We start from the raw sequence: 19523 nt of genomic DNA on the forward strand, positions 1-19523 counted from the left end.
CATGCTACATGATGATGGTTCATCACCATGTAGCATGGTTGCTAACGTCTTGGCCTCGTGATTATTGACGCACGGGTCAGGGTTCGTATCCCATGGTGGAACTTCTAAAAATGTTCAATCTGTCTTAAGAAACATACACAACATATATATATATATATATATAGTATATATATATATATAGTATATATATATATATATAATATATATATGTATAATATATATATATATATATATATATATATATATATGTAGTATATCAAAAGGGCAATGGTCACCTGATTGTATAACAACTTATGCTGTGAATAAATTATTACCATTACCGAATCCGCCCCACCTCGGACATGTGACTTGAGCCACCTCCCCTTGTTCCTACTTTGTACCTCTCTCACTGTATAAATTCTTGTACATCTTATCTTGTATCCATACTGCTGAAGAGGACCACAGTAGTGGTCGAAATATACAGTTCGTCTGTCTCCTTTGCTTTGTTTCTCCGATAGTGGGTTATTTAAAACATTTTACTAAATGTGCTACTACATTTTTGTCTTGTGATATATATATATATATATATATATATATATATATATACATATATATATACTGTATATATGTATATATATATGTATATTTATGTATATATATATGTATATATATATACATATATATAAATATGTATATATATATAAATATATATATACAGTAGATGGTCAACAAGTTACCTCTTTCTCTTCTTTGTTCCAGAGTCAGTAGTTCTAGTTTTTAACATCTTCACATAACATTTTTTAAAGGGTTAGGGCCATCTTCATAGTTGCTGTCTAGATTTTCTCAATTTTCTTTATATTCCTTTTAGTACTGGGTGACCAAAGTGTCACTGCATACTCCAATTTAGGCCTTGTCAGTGTGATTAATATTTTTTTTGCCATTTCTTCAAGTAAATAAAAGCCACTTTTACTGATCTTAGGAAGTTAAAGGTTTCACTGACAATTTTATTTGTTTGTGAGGGGACATATCTTTTGTGATGATCACTCCAAGATCTTTTTCATATCCCACTTTTGTTAATTCTTTTTCACCAATTTGATATTATTCTTATTATTATTTTTATTTATTTTTTTTTTTTTTTTCCCTCCAGATTCCATTATGCTACATTTCTTTATGTTGAAATCCACTTCCCACTTCTGACTTCATCCCCAGACCCTGTTGAGATCTCTTTATATTGAATCACAGTCAGTTTCAATAATAAATTTCTTTAACAATTTTGCATCAACTGCAAAGAAGTTACTGTAACCTTCCAGAGCTTCGTCCAAGTCATTTACGTAGCAAACATTATTGGAGCCAATACTGATTCTTGTGGAACTCCAATAATTACTTCTTTCTAAGTAGAACTCTTATCCCTTAGCACTACTCTTATTTTTCTTCCATGCAAAGAGTTCTCCATCCATTTCAGCAAATTCCAATTTTCCTCTTACGGTTTCCAGTTTTCTTATCTCTGAGCACTACTCTCATTTTTCTTCCATGCAAAAAGTCCTCCATCCATTTCAGTAGTTTTCCCTGTATCCCTCTTATGGTTTCCAGTTTTCTTAATATTTTTTTTGTGAGGGACTTTATCAAAAGCTTTTTGTAAATCTAGGAACACACAATCAGCCCATCCATCCCTTTCTTGTATTATGTTTAGTAGTCTTGAGTAAAAACAGATTAGATTTGTGGTACATGATCTTCCCTGTCTAAATCCGAATTGTCTCTGATGTAGGATCTTGTTCTCCAGATATTTTATCCATCTATTTTTTATAACTTTTTCACAAATTTTAGCTACCATACTTATGAGGGAAATTGATCTGTAATTTGTTGGGTCTTCCTTATTTCCTCCTTTATAAATTGGTACAATATCAGCCCAAGAGAAATTAACCCCTTCACTACGGGCCAAAATCTCGCGGGCACCATTAGCTGCCAGACGTGCGATGTTGCATCAGAATACTCGCATTATAAAAAATAAAGTTACCGTTTATATAGCTCATTCTCTTTCACCCATGAATTTTGATAACCATAGAAAATATGATGAAGCCAGTTTATAGAGTGTGGGGGTCATGCAGGTACGACTACAAAAAATATGATCAAGATGCCGACATCGGCATCCTTGCGTACCCACTTGCTCCTCATAACGCCTACGTAGGCGTCATCGTATTGAAGGAGTTAATTGGTCAATCAAATGATTTGTTACCCCAGGTCTTGCTTGCAGAAGACTTGTGGCCTCCATGAAAGTGGCAATGCCCTCTAGCTAGGACCACAAGTCACTTAGAGAAGAGATATTGTGTTGTTATTTGGGGATTGTTAGTGTGGGGCATTGTATTATGAGGTGTTCTGTATTTACCTAGTCGTATTTTGTGGGAAGGGGAGCTGTGCTTATGGTGTCCCGCCTTTGTATCTCGCAGTGTCTAGATTACTTTTGAACTCATGAATGGTTTTTGCCCATACTATTTCATGATCCAGTTTGTTCCAAGTGTCCAATACTCTATGTGGAAAACTGTTTTTCTTCAGTTCTTCTATAGCTATGTTTTTTTTATTTTCTTTCCATGTCCTCTTGTGTTTCTCTTGTCCCAGATTAGGAAGTCCTCTCTATCAAGTATTTCTGTGCCTTTCATGATTCTGTAGATGGTCAGCAGGTCACCTCTCTCTCTGTGTCCTCTGGTGGCTGCATCCAGGTCAATTTGAATCTGTGGCCAGGCATATTCTGTGAAATTTACCTTAATGATGAGTGGTTTCCTAAGCGCAGGCACATTAATGTGGTTCATGTCTGGTGTATTACCCACACTGGAAGAAAGAATGAAATGCAACATGGTTGCCGTTTTCAGAATTTAGAACATTGCTGGTTCCAAGCCCAGATGAGAAAGGAGGAGGGTTGCTACGACAGGCCTAGCTAGCCGGTAGTGTAAAAAGCTTTATGCTTATGAAAATCCATGACCAGCCTCAGAATCCAGGCGGCACTTTGGTAAACGAGATCGGAAATGTAAAGGAAATTCACACAAGACACTCCTCAAAGTAAGACTTGCAACGATTAACATCGCAACATATAGAGACAAAGAAGAAGAAATCTTGGAGATGAATGATAGACATTAAAGGAATGGCAGAGACAAGACATTGGGGAAAAGATGAAGGAAGAGACGTCGGAGGGGGATATACTTTAATGTACTGTGGATCAGAATAGAGAGGGAGAAGGCACAGAGTAGCTATGATAGTGGGACCAAGACTGACATAATATATTCAAGAGGTGAAACTGATCAATGAAAGACTAATGAAGTGTACAATACGAATGGAAGGAAGAAAGTACAATATATATTAAGTGTATGCACCACAACAGGGATGTCCTGAAGAAGAAAAAGAAAATTTCCTAGATGTTTTAGAGGAAGAATATGAGATCCTAGATGGCGATATAGGACTTTTGATTGGTGAATTTAATGCTAGAGTTGGAAAGGAAAGAGAAGGAATAGAAAATATAATAACAGGGACATTTGGGGAAGAGACAAGAAACTCAGGAGAAAAACTGATAGACTACTGCATGAGAAATGGTTTGAAAATAATGAATTGCTTTTACCAACATAAAGAGGAACATAAATTCACTAGATATAGATGGAATCAAAATACAGGACAGTTTGATAAACAATCAATTATCGATTACATAATATGCTTAGACAGAAGAATTTTTACCAATATAAAGGTAATACCAGGCGTGAGTTTAGATACAGACCACAGGTTACTAGTGGCTGATCTTAAGATCGGTAAGGTAAAACTACGGCAATACAGAAAAATAAAAGTAATCAAAACAAAAAGTTTGCAAGAGGAAGATAAAAAGAATGCTTAGAAAACTAAACTTACACAAAAGTTGGAGAAGCAAAATGATGAAAAAGAAAGATGGGACACTGAAAGAAACAGTCAGTGAGGTAGCAGAAGAAACTTTAGGGGTGGAATGCATTGGAGAAAATAGGAAAAAACACCTTGGTGGAATGAGGAGGTCAAACAGGCAGTAAAGAACATAACTTTAAAGTTAAGAAAGTGGCTAAGAAGATGAACCCCTGAAATCCATGCAGAATATGTACTGGCAAGGAAATAAACAAATCTTGCAAAAGATCGAGCAAAGACCGAGATATGGAAAGATCTGGGAGAGAGATTGACAGAGGATTTACAGAAAGGAAAAAAGTTATTATATGCTATAGCAGTCATACAGGAAAAGCAAGGCAAAACAATGTAGTATTAAAGACCTAGAGGGGAATGTTCCTCTGGATCAGGATGAGATAGACAACAGATGGACAGAATACTTTCAAGAGCTCCTAAATGCAGGAAATGAGGAACAATGGCAAGAGATAGAGGAGGTTTTGATGGAGAACAACATGATGAAATCACAGAAAAAGAATTTAAAGGAGCATTGAGAGAAATGAAAAATTCCAAAACACCAGGAGTAGATGAAATATCAATAGAGCTAATAAAGGAAGGAGGAAATGTTGTACAGCAAAATATATTGAAGCTCATAAATAAGATCTATAGAGAAGGAACAGTACCAGAGGAGTCCCAATTTTCAAAGGTAAAGCTGATGCTGGAAATTGTAACAACTATGAAGGATTTCCCTCCTACCCCACATCACAAAGTTATATGAGAGAATAATTGAGAAAAGAGTAAGAGACCTAGTAGAACAAATTTTAGAAGAGGAGCAGTATAGTTACAGAAGTGATAGATCAGTAACAGACTTAACTTTTGGACTAAGGATGGTGGTAGAGAAGGCATGGGAGTATAACCAAAGCCTGTACATTGCTTTTATTGATCTACAGAAGGTATTTGATTCAATACCTTGTGAAAAGGTATGGAGATATATGGAGGAGAGGTATGGTGTCAAGGGACATCTAATGAAAGCTATAAAAAGTTTGTATTACCCCTGTGTATGCAGTGTTAGAACATCAAAGGAGTCAGAAAAGTGGTTCTCTGTAGAAACGGGTTAAACAAGGAAGGGTGTTATCCCCTCTGCTCTTTATAGCATATATGGACACTGTAATAGAGGATTTTAAAGAAGGTAAAGAAGAAAACTGTAAGAACAGAATAATGGCTTATGCAGATGATATAGCTGAATGGTGAATGAAGCACAGATAGGGAAAAGATCAAAGAAGACCTAAAAAGGTGGAATGAGTGCTTTATAAGAAAAGGTATGAAAATGAATGTAGAAAAGACAGATATACTGACCATTAGCAGAAGAGAAGAACATGAGCTTTGCATCACCATAGGAAATAAGATGGTAAAAAATACAAACATCTTTAAAAATCTAGGAAGAGTAGTCTCAAAGGAGGGTGGAAATAAGAGGGATATTTCAGAGAGAATAAATTTAGTGCAAATGTTGGAGCTCTCTGGCCAATAATGAAAGAAAAACATGTACCTTTAGAAGTGAAAAGGATTATTTTCAATACTGTCTTGACACCTACCCTAACAAATGGTTCATAAAATTGGTAATGACAAACGTTGGCATGAGCAGGATTCAGGGAGTGGAAATAAGACCATTGAGAGCCATAGTTGGAAAGACGAGGAGAGATAAACTAAAAAACGAAGATATAAGGAAAAGCATTGGCATCTGTTCCATGCTATGCAAAATAGATGCTGCCCAGTTAAGATGGTAAGAATTGCAAGGGGATGCTGGGAGTGGAAGCCAGACAGAAGAAAGCCAATAGGAAGACTGAGAAAGAGATGGAAAGAAAATGTTGAAGAAGCCCTCAGCAGACATGACTTGCCCAACATCGAAACTCTGATAGAGCCAGGTGGAGGAACATGCTGGGACCAATGACAGGCATAACATCTACTACTGGGAGCTGAAGTAAGAAGTAAGAACATGAAGAAAATTCATGAAATAGGATGAGAAGGTATCAAGAGGGTATAACAAATAAAACTTGAGAAGACAGAAGCAACACATATGTACCCACAGGCTAGTCACAGTATTCTCTTATCTTCAGTGGATGAAAATTCAGTCATAAAAGAATGTGAACCCACTTTTTAACCCATACTTTCCTAATTGATGCCAACTCCATGTAAAGCTCTCTTATACCCTAAGTACTTAACCCATAATTTTTTCCTACTTAAATATATGAATACTTTTTTAGTGTTGTCAGTACTTATATATATATCTTTGTGGGGGATCAGTCTCTGCTACATACATTTAGGGTAAATCTCTCAAGTGTTTTTCATTATTTCTCTTTCCATGTTCCTGATAGATTTCTGTCCATATACTATTTACCTAGTTGTATTTTATGGGAAGAGAGCTATGGTCGTAGTGACATGCTTTTGTATCTCTCAGCATCCAGTTTGATCTTAAATTCTTGTATAGTTTTTGCACACCCTGTTTCTTCATTCAGTTCCAGATATCTATCACTCCCTGTGGGAAGCTATTCTTTTTTCAGATCTCTTCTGTAACTATCCTTTATCAGATCTCTTTTGTAACTATCCTTTTTAAGATTCTTTTTGTCTCCTCTTGTTTTTCTTTTGTCCCAATTAACCACTTCCATACGGTGACGCCTATGTAGGCGGCATGAGGAGCAAGTGGATACTCGATGATGCCGACGTTGCCATCTTGATTATATTTATTGTAGTCGTACCTACATAATTTTGATTCTCTCTAAACTGGCTTCATCAATTTTCTATGATTATCAAAATACACGGGTGAAAGAGAACAAATGATTGAACACTGACTTTATTTTTTGTAATGCAATTATTATGATGCAACATCGCACGTCGGGCAGCTAATGCTGCCAGACGTGCGATGTGCCCCGGAGTGAAGAGGTTAAATAAGTCATCTCTATCAAGGACTACCATCCCTTTCATAATACTATAGATGATTAGCAGGTCTCCTCTTTCTCTTTGTCCCAGGGTAGGTAGTTCAAGTTTGTCCAATCTTTGTTTGTATGTCAATTTGGAGAGTGTTGGTGTTGTCTTTGTTGTTGCTCTTTGAATCATTTTTAATTTCTTTATGTTCTTTTTAGTACCAGTTTCCATAGTGTTGCAGTGTACTCCAATTTTGGTCTTATCAGTGTAACTAACGTTTTCTTTACCATTTCTTCATACATGTAGTCAAAAGCCATTTTCATTAATCTTAATAAATTGAAAGTTTATCCAACTAATTTGTTGATATTTTTGTCTGGTGTCATGTCATTGGTGATAGTTACTTCTAGGTCCCTTTCCAAGTTGACATTTTTAATTTCCATTGTACCTATTTTGTATTGTCCTGATATTCTATTTTTGCTTTTTCCAAATTCCATTCTACTACATTTTTTGATGTTGAAATTAACTTCACACTTCTGACTCTATTTCCAGATTTTGTCCAGGTCTTCTTGTAAAGATTTGCAATCTTTCTCTGTACTTAGTCTTCTTAGTAGTTTTGCATCATCTGCAAAGAAGTTCATATAACAATGCACACCTTCATCCATGTCATTTATATATATGGCAAACATTATCGGAGCCAATACAGAGCCTTGTGGGACTCCACTTATTATTTCTTCTCAATTTGAGTTTTTGTCTCTTAAGTACCACCCTCATTTTTCTCCTGTTCCTTGTATTCCATCTATTATTTAAATTTTTCTTAGTACCTTTTTTGTGCGGATGTATGTGAATACTGGGTTTTGAATCTTTATTATATTTATTTTGTAGTTGTCGCTGAGTGATCCCCATATTCTGTGAATAGACTTGAACATATTTTCTCTTGTTATTAATATCCAAAGTGAAAGGGAACAAGTAATACAGCTGTAGGTTTATATTTTATAATGCGAGTATTGTGACGCATCATACATACATCAGGCAGATGATGCTGCCCACGAGAATTTGACTCGTATTGAAAAGGTTAATCCCTTCACTCCGAGCCAAAATTCTGCGGGCAGCATTAGCTGCCAGACGTGCAATATTGCATCATAATACTCGCATTATAAAAAATAAAGTAACCCCTGTATTGCTCGTTCTCTTTCACCCGTGAATTTTGATAACCATAGAAAATATGATGAAGCCAGTTTACAGAGTATGAGGGTCACTCAGGTACAACTACAATAAATATAATCAAGATGCCGATATGGCAGCCTCGCGTACCCACTTGCTCCTCATACGTCACCATATGGAAGGGGTTAACTTGAATAAAGAGCACAAGCCAGTCCAAGATTCATTCTCTCCCTACATCACCTAGCCCAAGTACATACATACATATACCAAGGCTTTTTCCCCCTTACAAGGGTGGTAGCCAAAAAGAAAAAGGCATAAAATCATTCCCACCCATTCCATCCCTGAATACACTCCACACCCCTCCACCCTCCCTCTTATCTTAGCACGTCCTGAATGACGGGTCATTCCTGCACCTTGTCCACTGCCCTGGGTCAGAAGCAGTGTCGCAAGACACAGCACATCCACAGCAAGGCCGCTTCATTAAATCGGCAACCCCCCCTCTCCGTCCCCCCATTGCATAAAATGAGAGGACGGGGAGAAATCCCCTCAGGCTGCATCAAATTTTGCTCACACATACTACCTCACCCCCCATCCACCCACCCATTCCACCTCATGCAATCACAACATCATCCATATACAACCATTCTCCATTCACCCCTGTCTTCTGTCCTCTCCCATCCTTCCTCAACAGACATTCCCCTCTTCCCCAAAGCCCCCTTCACCCCATCCATCCACCTCATCTTAGGACGTCCCCTCGTGTTCACTCCCTCCACATCTGCCTTCCATACCTCTTTTACTAGTCTTTCTTCACTCATTCTTTCCATGTGTCCAAACCATCCTAATATTCTAGCCCAAGTAACACACTTATATGTTACATCTGTACAAGTATATTTAGATTTCAAAATTCGACATTTATTTTGCAATGTTATTCATCTTAATGATATTTGAAAAAAAAAAAAAATTCAGGTATGATTTTTGTCGTCTTTTTGATTATTTAGATTTATTTTTATTTTTTATTTATTTATTTATTTATTTATTTTATTTATGTATATTTTTTTTTTGCAGGATGTTGGAGTTTCCAGACATTATGGGTTATTCAAATCTCTTGGCCATGGCCTGATTGTTCAGGGCATCATGTCCAGCTTATATCACTTTTGCCCAAACAATGTTACCATCCGCTTTGGTAAGAAGACTCACTGTAACATTTTTAAACTTGGTGCATCTTATTTCATATGCCTTTTATTTTGGAAATGGTAAATGACATGTTAAAGTAGATATGTTTTGTCTAGAAGCTGCAAATGATATATTTTTATAAGCATTGGAACCTCAATATTTGAACTTATTTGGTTCCCTGTCTGGGGTATTGGCTGCATGTTATTGTGGCAAGTAGTATGCAGCTGATATTTTTGGGTCTGTATGGGGCGCCCCTACAGACCAGAGCCACACATCATTTTGTCAGTGATAGAGAAAATCTCTGTTCATAGAGAAATGATGATACTTTGTTATACTGCGGCTGTCCCCCACCCCTTGTTACTGTCCTGTACCATTTCTCTGAATATTCATTTCTTTTTGCCTAACCCCATGGTGGGGGAAAAGAATAGTGCCACCAAATCTTCCCACTTGAGTTGTAAAAGGTGACAAAAAATGGGATGGGGACTAGGCATCCTTTTCCCTATAGCCCCAAAGGAGACATTTTTAAAGAAAGTAAAGGCATAAGAGGGTCTAGGAGTTTTCCAACCAGTACCCTAAGGTGTATTTACCTAGTTGTATTTTACGGGAAGGGGAGCTATGCTCATGGTGTCCCATCTTCATATCTCATTTAATCTAGACTGTTTTTAAATTCGTGTATTGTTTTTGCACACACCACTTTCTCATCTAACTTGTTCCAAATGTCTAATACTCTGTGGGGAAAGCTGTTCTTTTTCAGGTCTCTTCTATAAATGTCTTTCTTGATTTTCTTCCCGTGTCCTCTTGTATTTCTACTATCCCATTTTATTAGATCCTCTATATCAATAGTTTCTATGACTTTCATGATTCTATAAATAGTTATCAAGTTTCCTCTCTCTCTTCTCTGCTCTAATGTCTGTAGCTCAAGTTTTGCTAGTCTCTCTTCATATGATAGTTTTGAGAGTGTTGATGCCAATTTTGTAATTGCTCTTTGTATTCTTTCAAGTTTTTTTATACATTTTTTAGTACTTGGTGACCATGTCGTCGCTGCATACTCCAATCTTGGTCTTATCAAAGTGGCCAGTATTTTCTTCACCATTTCTTCATCCATGTATGTAAATGCCACTTTGATTGTTCTTATTAAATTATAAGTTTCTCCAAAAATTTTGTTTATATGTTTCTCAGGTGACATATTATTCATAATAATGACTCCCAGGTCCTTCTAATTTTCTACTTTTTTAATTTCTTCTCCCAATTTATATGATTCCACTATTCTGTTTTTGCTTCCTCCAAATTCCATTATACTACACTTCTTAATATTGAATTCCATCTACCACTTCCTACTCCATTCCCATACTTTATTTAGATCACTCTGTAGTGACTCACAATCTTCTTCAGTGTTCACTTTTTTCAACAATTTTGCATCATCCACAAAGCAGTTCATATAACTTTTAGTTCCTTTATCCATATCATTAATATATATAGCAAACATTATTGGGGCCAGAACTGTTCCTTGTTGAACTTCACTTATCACTTCATCCCAATTAGAGTGCTTGTCTTTTATCACCACTCTCATTTTTCTTTCATGCAAGAAGTCTTCCATCCACTTCAGCAGTTTGCCCTGTATTCCTCCTGTAGTTTCTAATTTCTTTAGCAACTTCTTATGTTGCACCTTATCAAAAGTTTTTTCAGGTCTAGAAATGCACAATCAGCCCATCCATCTCTTTCTTGTATTACATATATTAGCCTTGAATAGAAACACATTAAGTTTGTGACGCATGATAGTCTTTGTCTAAATCCAAATTGCCTTGGATTTAGTACGTTTTTTTTTCCAAATGCCTTACCCATCTAATTTTGATAATTCTTTCACAAATTGTAGCCATCATATTTGTAAGAGAGACTGGTCTATAGTTAGTAGGGTCTTCCTTGTTTCCCCCCTCATATATTGGTACTATATTTGCTCTTTTCAAATCTTCTGGAACTTTTCCTTCTTTCAATGAACTGTTTATTAGATTGTGTATTTTGTCTGTTAGTTCATTCCTGCATTCTCTCAAAATCCAGTTTGTAATTTCATCCGGTCCATGCGATTTTCTGACATCGAGATTACTCAACTGATTCATTATTTCATTCCTTGATACTTCTATCTCTTTCTCTTTCATAGGGAGGACTCTCTCCTCCCACTCGATATCACTACGTTGTATGTTCTCCCTTGTAAACACTGATTTAAACTGCTTGTTCATAATTTCTGTCATTTCTATTTCATCTGTGTATTCAATTTCTCCTAATTCTTGTTTGTTTTTCAGTTTGTTGTTTACAAATCTGTAAAGTAGTTTTGGTTGATCTTTACATTTTTCTGTGACATCTTTTTCATATTTTCTCTTTTCTTCTCTGCTCACTTGTATATATTCATTTCTATAATTAGTATATCTTTTACATTTTTCAAGTCTTCGTCTTTTTTCCATTTTATCCAAGCTTTATCCCCTTTGTCTATTAACTCCCTACATCTTTTGTTGTACCAACACTTTAGATATTCTTTTTCTTGCTTTCGTCTTGGAACATACATTTCCATTCCATCTTTACAAATATTTGTCAAAATATTCCATTTCTCTTCTACTGTTGTCTCCTCCTTGTGTATTCTTTCCCAGTCTGCTTTTTGAAATATTCTTATTTCATAAAAATTTGTTTGTTCATACATCAATCTTCCCTTTCTATATTGTTCTTTTTTTCATGTATTTTTCCTCATTTAGTTCCAGTTCAACCAATATGTGGTCACTTTTACTTATTGGTGTCTTATATTCAATCTTGTCCACTATTTTGGGTTCTGATGTGATTAGGTCCAGTCTCGATGGTTCTTCCTCATTACTATACCTAGTATTCTCTTTTATCCATTGCGTCATTATATGTTTTATAATCATCTCAAGTAGGTCATCTCTACCCTTCACTGTCATCTCTTCCCAGCAGATTTCTTTACAATTAAATTCACCCATTATAACTATTCTTCCTCCATCTTCCATTATCTTATTTAGTGTTATCCTTGTGTCTTCTAACATAACTTTGTGTTCTCTTTCTTCCCATGAGGCCGTTTTAGGAGGCACATAATTTATTACAAGCTTCCTGCTCTTCCCATCCCTGTCCTCCACTTCCATCATAATCATCTCTACTCTATTCTTTCCATATGTGACATTCCTCACATTTATATCCTTCTTAGTGTTTTACCTCTCTGTTTCTAATCCAATGATAATATGCACCATGTCCTACACTGTTGGGTGGTAGTGGACCTTTCAATTTTGTCTCTACAATTCCCATTATGTCCGGTTCTTTTTCCTTCAGATAATCATTCAGTTCGTTCAAGCCTGTTATTAAGCTATCTATATTTGCATAAGACACTTTTAATTTTCTGCTACTTCCATTGTGTTTCCTGTTTTTCTCTGCTATGAACCATTTCCTCACTTTCATATACACTACTCTCCAATAGAATTTTCCTTTTTCTGACTCTGTTCTGTTCTCGTTTATTTTTTTTTCCCTCAGCTTCTAGTCTTTTTGTTTTCTCATCCTCTCTCCCCTCTTTATTTATTTCTCTTTTTATCCATATCTATTTATATTGATCACTGTCTGCTAGTTTCCCTGTTTTTGCTATGATATTCTCAGCTGTCATTTGTGACCTGAATTTAACCTTAACCCCTTCCAAACGGTGCCGCACAAGTAGGCGTCATGGGGAGCGAGTGTATTCGCGAGGCTGCCATATCGGCGTCTTGATTATATTTATTGTAGTCGCCCCTCCATAATGACATTCTTTCTAATTCTTTTGTAATCGCATTTCTATGGTTATCAAAATTCACGGGTGAAGAGAGAACGATCGATATAAGCGGTGACTATATTTTATGATGCGAGTATTATTACGACACGTCGTACGGCTGGCATTGGCTGCTGCCACCGAGATCTAAGTCCATGACGCCTACGTGTGCGGCACCGTATGGAAGGGGTTAATTGGTCTGGACTTATCTGTATTGTATTTCCCTATTCTATTTCTTTTGTTTCCCTATTTCTGGTTCATCTTGAACTACTTCTATTATATTATTTACTTTTTCCTTTTCCTCCTTTATTCTTGTAGTCCTATTTGGATTATACTTCTCTTCCATCCCTAATGTAATTATACATTTCTTTTTATCTGCCAAGTCTCTTACTATATTCTCCTTCTCCCTCATCACTTTAATAACTGTGTCCTTTGTTCTTTCATCTGCTGTTCCACTATACCTCTAAATTGAATTTTATTGTTCTCTTGTACTTTTTTCCAACCACTTACCTCTTTTGCTATGGACTCTTTATTCTCTTTATTATACCTCTTTAATTCCTCATTCTTATCCTTTACTTCTCTTAACTGTCTTTTTAATACAGGTATTCCTCATTTAACGACCTACTCGGTTAGCGACGACGCGGAGTTACGATGGGCTTTATGACAGACGTTTAACGTAAATCTCCCGAAGTTGCGATGTCGTGTATGATAATTAAGTTGGCTGAGGCAAATTTGTATGATGTTATAATTGAACTTGTACGGTGGATATTAGCTGTGAGGTAAAGTGTTCTGAAGCTTAGGTCTACATTACCATCCTGCAAGCTGCAAAAACTACCTGGGGTACAGTATATACCGGTAGTGGTAAATTTTTTGTTTCGACCATGGGCGCAATATAGCAATAGAAAATTAATTATTAATTTTGTAAATTATAATGTATCAAAGTAATATGCAATTTTGTGAGCGGAAAAAAAAAGGTGCTAAAACAAATTTCGTAAATAACGAAGTCATGTCGGACGAATGGTACACCATGTTTGTTATGATAGATGCCGATGTCGAAGAAATAAAAGGATGATGAATTCGTCTAACCTAAACTAAACTAACCTGACCTGTGTTTGATAAATCGTTACCTGCAAATTAAATGTCATCCGGGTCGTCCTCGTTGTCGTCGTCGTGAGAGACGTTGGCAGACGACAAGATGGCGTCCCAATCCTATGCTACCGACTTCGTTCATTAGCATATTTTCTTGTAGCATGGTATTTTTTACTTTCATTTCCGCCCACAAAATTGCATATTACGTTGATACATTTTAATTAACAAAATTAATAATTAATTTTCTATTGCTATATTGCGCCCATGGTCGAAACTAAAAAAGTACCCCGGTATTCAATATGGAATGTCAGCATACGCGGATTTGGTCAAATACGGTCATTTCAGGAACCTAACCACCGTAAATAAACAGTAAGTAAAGCTTTAATGTACTGTATAAAAGAGGGAAAATACACGAAAATAAAGATACATGTATTGCTGGACATTGTACATACAGTATATGTACTTATATGTATACACTTTCACTTAATGACCAATTCGGTTAACGACGGCGCGCTGGTCCCAATTGTCGTCGTTAAACGAGGAGTGGTTGTACTTCTATTTCTTTAGTTAGGTTTTGATTCTCCTTCTTTAGTTCTTCCAGTTTATCAACTCCTTGGGTAACTAGTGTTAACCCCTTCCATACGGTGCCGCACACGTAGGCGTCATGGACTTAGATCTCGGTGGCAGCAACCAATGCCAGCCGTACGACGTGTCGTAATAATACTCGCATCATAAAATATAGTCACCGCTTATATCGATCGTTCTCTCTTCACCCGTGAATTTTGACAACCATAGAAAATGCGATTACAAAAGAATTAGAAAGAATGTCATTATGGAGGGGCGACTACAATAAATATAATCAAGACGCCGATATGGCAGCCTCGCGAATACACTCGCTCCCCATGACGCCTACGTGTGCGGCACCGTATGGAAGGGGTTAATTGGTTAAATCTAACCTCCCATGTTTCGTTCAATCCCCCCCCCCCTCTAGATTTTACTAGCCGGGGGGAGGTTGTCACCTCCTCCCTCCTTAAATCCATAAAAGCAGTTATCTTCTCTTTCCATTGATCTACTATTATCTATATTTCTGCTTTTGACACTTCTGCTTCCTTGTTCTTCCTTGTCTGTGTGTTCTACACCCCTTTTGTTTACACCTCTTCTAACATCCGGGGCCTGTTTGTCCCCTTCCTCATTTCCTTCCATTTTCCTCAGTAATCCCTCTCTCCTTTTTCTTCACCTTCCCACTACACCATGAGCTTTCCCCTTCTCTACTAATAGAACAAAGGTACTCCCTCATTGTTGAGATCGATGAAACTTGAAGTTTTCCTGGAGTTCCAAACTTCGTTGTCACTTTGACCGATGTGTGTGTGTGTGTGTATCTTTTAATGTGGAAGGGTGTGGTACAGTTGAGAGTAAAAGGGAAGATATATGGAGTATGTTTGTGAGAAGAAAGATGAAATTATTGCCACTGAATAAAACTAAGTTGAGAGGGAGGGGTGAGTGTGAGTTTGGGAGTGTAGTTGGGAGGTTCTCAGGAGTGAAGAGAGGATGAGGGAGAGAAGGGGTGGCTATACTAGTAAGTGAAGAGATAGGTAAGTGTGTAGTGGAGTGGAAGGAGGTTTCTTTAAGCTTAATGTGGATGAAGGTTAATCTGGGAAGGGAGATGTGGGTTTTTGTAAATGCATATGGGCCCGGTAGTGAGAAGAATGTAGGGGAAAGGGAGGGTTTTTGGATAGATTTAAATGAGTGCATAGAGGGATTAGGGAGAAATGTTAATCTAGTTGTATTGGGAGACCTTAATGCTAGAGTAGGAAAGGAACCAATAGACAGAGTGATTGGGAAGTATGGAATTCCAGGAAAAAATTGTAGTGGAGAATTGATGGTGATGTGTCTAGAGTTGATGATAGTAATTACAGTGTTTCAGAAGAAAGTCGCATAAGTACACATGGGAGAGGGTGGTAGATAGAGCATTAATGGACTGTATAGTGGTAACCAGAAGTATAGTAGGAAGAGTTAAGGGCGTACATGTTCTAAGGGGAGAGAGTGGAGGTAATATTAGAACAATTTTTGGTGGAAGGTAAGTTGAGAGTGGAGGATAGATGAAGAAAGAGGAAAAGGACAGAAGGTAGGGAGGTGCTTAAAGTGAACTGCTTAAATGAGAGATAAGGAGAAGGAGTACAAGATGAAGCTGAGAGAGGAGTGTGAGGGAGTGAAGGACAGAGTAGAACTAGGAGTGGAAGAGGAATGGGGATGGTTCAAGGAGGTAGTCACAAGGTGTGCAAATATGGTGTGTAGAACAAGAAGGATGGCAGGAAATAGAAGGAAGGGTAGTGAGTGGTGGGATGAGGAAGCAAAGAAGGTTGTAGAAGAGAAGAAACAAGCTTTCATAGAGGTACAAAGAAAAGAGAAGTAAAGCGTAAGATAAAAGAGGCAAAGAGGATAGCAGGTGTGAAATGGGGTAAAAGTATAACAGAAAAATTTGAAAGTAATAAAAAGGTGTTTTGGAAAGAAATTAAGAGAGGAAGAGGAGGCGAATCAAGTAGAGAAGAAAAAGTAAAAGGTTCAGATGGAGAGATAATGGAAGAGAAGGCAGTAAGAGAAAGATGGCAGAGTATTTTAGGGAGTAGCTAAATGTAAAGGAGGATAGGGAAGGAAAGTTAGTTGCAGTGGGAAGCTCTAAGAAAATGACCATGATGAGTGAGGAAAATGGAGGAGAAATAAGGAAAGATGAAATGAAGGCAGTTGTTAAGATGATGAGAGCAGGTAAAGTATCTGGGTTTGATGGATGTCATGCAGAATGTCTGAAAAAAGTAGGCACAGTGATGGTGGACTGGCTGGTGAGGTTATTTAGTGTTTGTTTAAGAGAGGGAAGAGTACAAAGGAAAAGGGGATAAGTGCGAGTGTAGTAGTTTGAGAGGGATCAGTTTGTTAAGTGTAGTTGGGAAGGCTTATGGGAGGGTCTTGATTGAGAGGATTAGGAGAGGACCAAAGGGAGTAATTGGTGAGGAACGGTGTAGGTTTTGTATAGGTAGGGGTTGCGTAGATCAGATTTTCGTGGTAAGACAGATATGTGAGAAAGCTGTAGGAAAATGCAAGGATGTATTTTGGGCTTTTATGGATCTGGAAAAGGCTTATGACAAGGTAGACAGGAAGGCACTGTGGGAGGTTTTGCAGATATATGAGATAGGAAGAAAGCTTTTAAGAGCAGTCAAGAGTTTTTACAAGAGTAGTAGAGCTTGTGCTAGGATTAAAAATGGAGAGAGTGAGTGGTTTGAGGTAAAGGTGGGACTTTGTCAGGGATGTGTTATGTCATCCTGGCTACTCAATTTATACATGGATAGGGTGTTGTGAGAGGTAAATGCAAAGGTGGTGGGTCAGGGATTGGAGATGGTTAAAGAATATGGAGAAAAGTGGGAGATAAGCCAGCTGTTGTTTGTTGGTGGCTCTGTGCTTGTAACAGGATCAGAGGGATTGAGGAAGTTAGTGACAGTGTTTGGGAAGGTGTTTGAAAGAAGGAAGTTGAAAATAAATGTGGGTAAAAGTAAGATGATGAGATGTACAAGGGGAGAAATTGGCAGGAGACTGGAAGTGAATATTAAGGGAGAGAGACTGGAGGAAGTGGATAGTTTCAGTTTAATTTGTTCCAGACATCAATCACTCTGTGTGGGAAGCTATTCTTTTTCAAATCTCTTCTGTAACTGCCCTTCTTTAGCTTCTCATGTCCTCTTGTTTCTCTTCTGTCCCATTTTTGATAAATCATCTCAATCAAGAACTTCATCCCTTACATAATTTTGTAAATAGTCAGCAAATCACCTCTTTCTCTTCTCTGTTCCAGTAAAATTAAGGTGATGAGATATACAAGGGGAGAAATTGGCAGGAGACTGGAAGTGAATATTAAGGGAGAGAGACTGGAGGAAGCAGATATTTTTAGTTTAGTTTGTTCCAGACATCAATCCTCCAATTTAGGTCCAGTGTAATTAATATTTTCTTTGCCATTTCTTCATCCATGTAGTCGAAGGCCACTTTCATTGATCTCAGTAAATTAAAAGTCTCTCCAACTAGTTTGTTGAGATGTTTATTGGGTATCAAGTCACTTGAGATAATTATTCAAAGGTCCCTTTCTGAGTTGACTTTTTTACTTCATTGGTACCAATTTTATATGGACCCGATATTCTACTTTGCTTTTTCCAGATTCCATTATACTGCATTTCTTTATGTTAAAGTTCACTTCACAATTCTGACTCCATTTTCATATTTTGTAGCAATCTGCGGTCTTCCTCTGTCCTTACTCTCTAAGTAGTTTAGCGTCATCAGCAAAGAAGTTCATGTAACATTTCACACCTTCATCCATATCATTTATATATATGGCAAACATTAAAGGAGCCAATACAGAGCCTTGTGGGATGACACTTATCATCTCTTCCCAGTTCGAGTTCTTGTCTCTTTAAGTACCATTTTTCTCCCACTCAAGAAATCTTTCATCCATTCCAGTAGCTTACATGGTATTCCTCCTATTATTTCAAATTTTCTCATTAACCACTTCACTACGGGACTTAAATCTCGCGGGCAGCAGCCAATGCCAGCCGTATGTGTCGTAATAATACTCGCATCATAAAATATAGTCACGGCTTATATCGATCGTTCTCTCTTTCACCCGTGAATTTTGAAAACCACAGAGAATGGGATTAAGAGCAGATTAGGGAGAATGTAAAAACACATGGGCGACTACAATAAATATAATCAAGACGCCGATATGGCAGTGTCGCGAATCCACTTGCTCCTCATGACGCCTACGTGTGCGGCACCGTATGGAAGGGGTTAACTTTATGTGGTACTTTGTCAAAAACCATCTGCGAGTCCAAGAAGGTGCAATCTACCCAGCCATCTCTTTCTTGTATTATTTCTATTAATCTTGAGTAAAAACATATTAAATTTGTGGTACATGATCTTCCACTTCTAAAACCAAATTGTTTAGGGTTTAGTATTTTATTCTCATCCAAGTGTTTGATCCATTTGTTCCTGATAACCTTTTTGGACATTTTTGCTACTGTGCTTGTAAGGGATACCAGTCTGTAGTTTGTAGGATTTTTTTTGTTTCCTCCTTTAAATATTGTTATGATGTTTGCCAATTCTTTTTGGCTACCTCCCTGTGTAAGGGGGAAAAAGCCTTTGGTATATGTATGTATGTATGTATGTACGATGTTTGCATTTTTCCAATCTTGTGGTACCTTTCCTTCTTTGAGTGAGAAATCTATTATCTTGTGTAATTTGTCTGTTAGTTCATCTATACACTTTCAATATCCAATTTGCAATATCATCTGGTCCATGTGACTTCCTAACTTCTAGGTTTTTTATTTGATCTCGTATTTCTTTCTGTGTTATCTTTATTTTTTTCATTTCGGGGGATCTTTCTCATTGTCCATCTTCCCAAATTTGTGAGCTCTCAATTGTAAAAACAGACCTGAAATGTCTGATCATAACTTCAGCCATTTCTGTGTCATCTATATATTCTTTATCTCCTTCATGCAGTTTC

General features: G+C 37.2%; 1 protein-coding gene across 7 annotated transcripts in view; it reads left to right on the forward strand.

Moving 5' to 3' along the window:
• Positions 1-19523, forward strand: part of LOC143021745 (SID1 transmembrane family member 1-like) — a 407746-nt gene that overhangs the window by 275479 nt on the left and 112744 nt on the right. For all 7 annotated transcript variants that reach the window (XM_076179441.1, XM_076179440.1, XM_076179442.1 and 4 more), the window contains one exon: positions 9007-9124. In XM_076179441.1, coding sequence (XP_076035556.1) covers positions 9007-9124 — 118 coding nt within the window. The remainder of the gene's footprint in view (positions 1-9006; positions 9125-19523) is intronic.

Source organism: Oratosquilla oratoria, chromosome 42 (genome assembly GCF_046742065.1).
Source record: "Oratosquilla oratoria isolate Oo_2021 chromosome 42, ASM4674206v1, whole genome shotgun sequence".
NCBI classification, from domain to species: Eukaryota; Metazoa; Arthropoda; class Malacostraca; order Stomatopoda; family Squillidae; genus Oratosquilla; species Oratosquilla oratoria.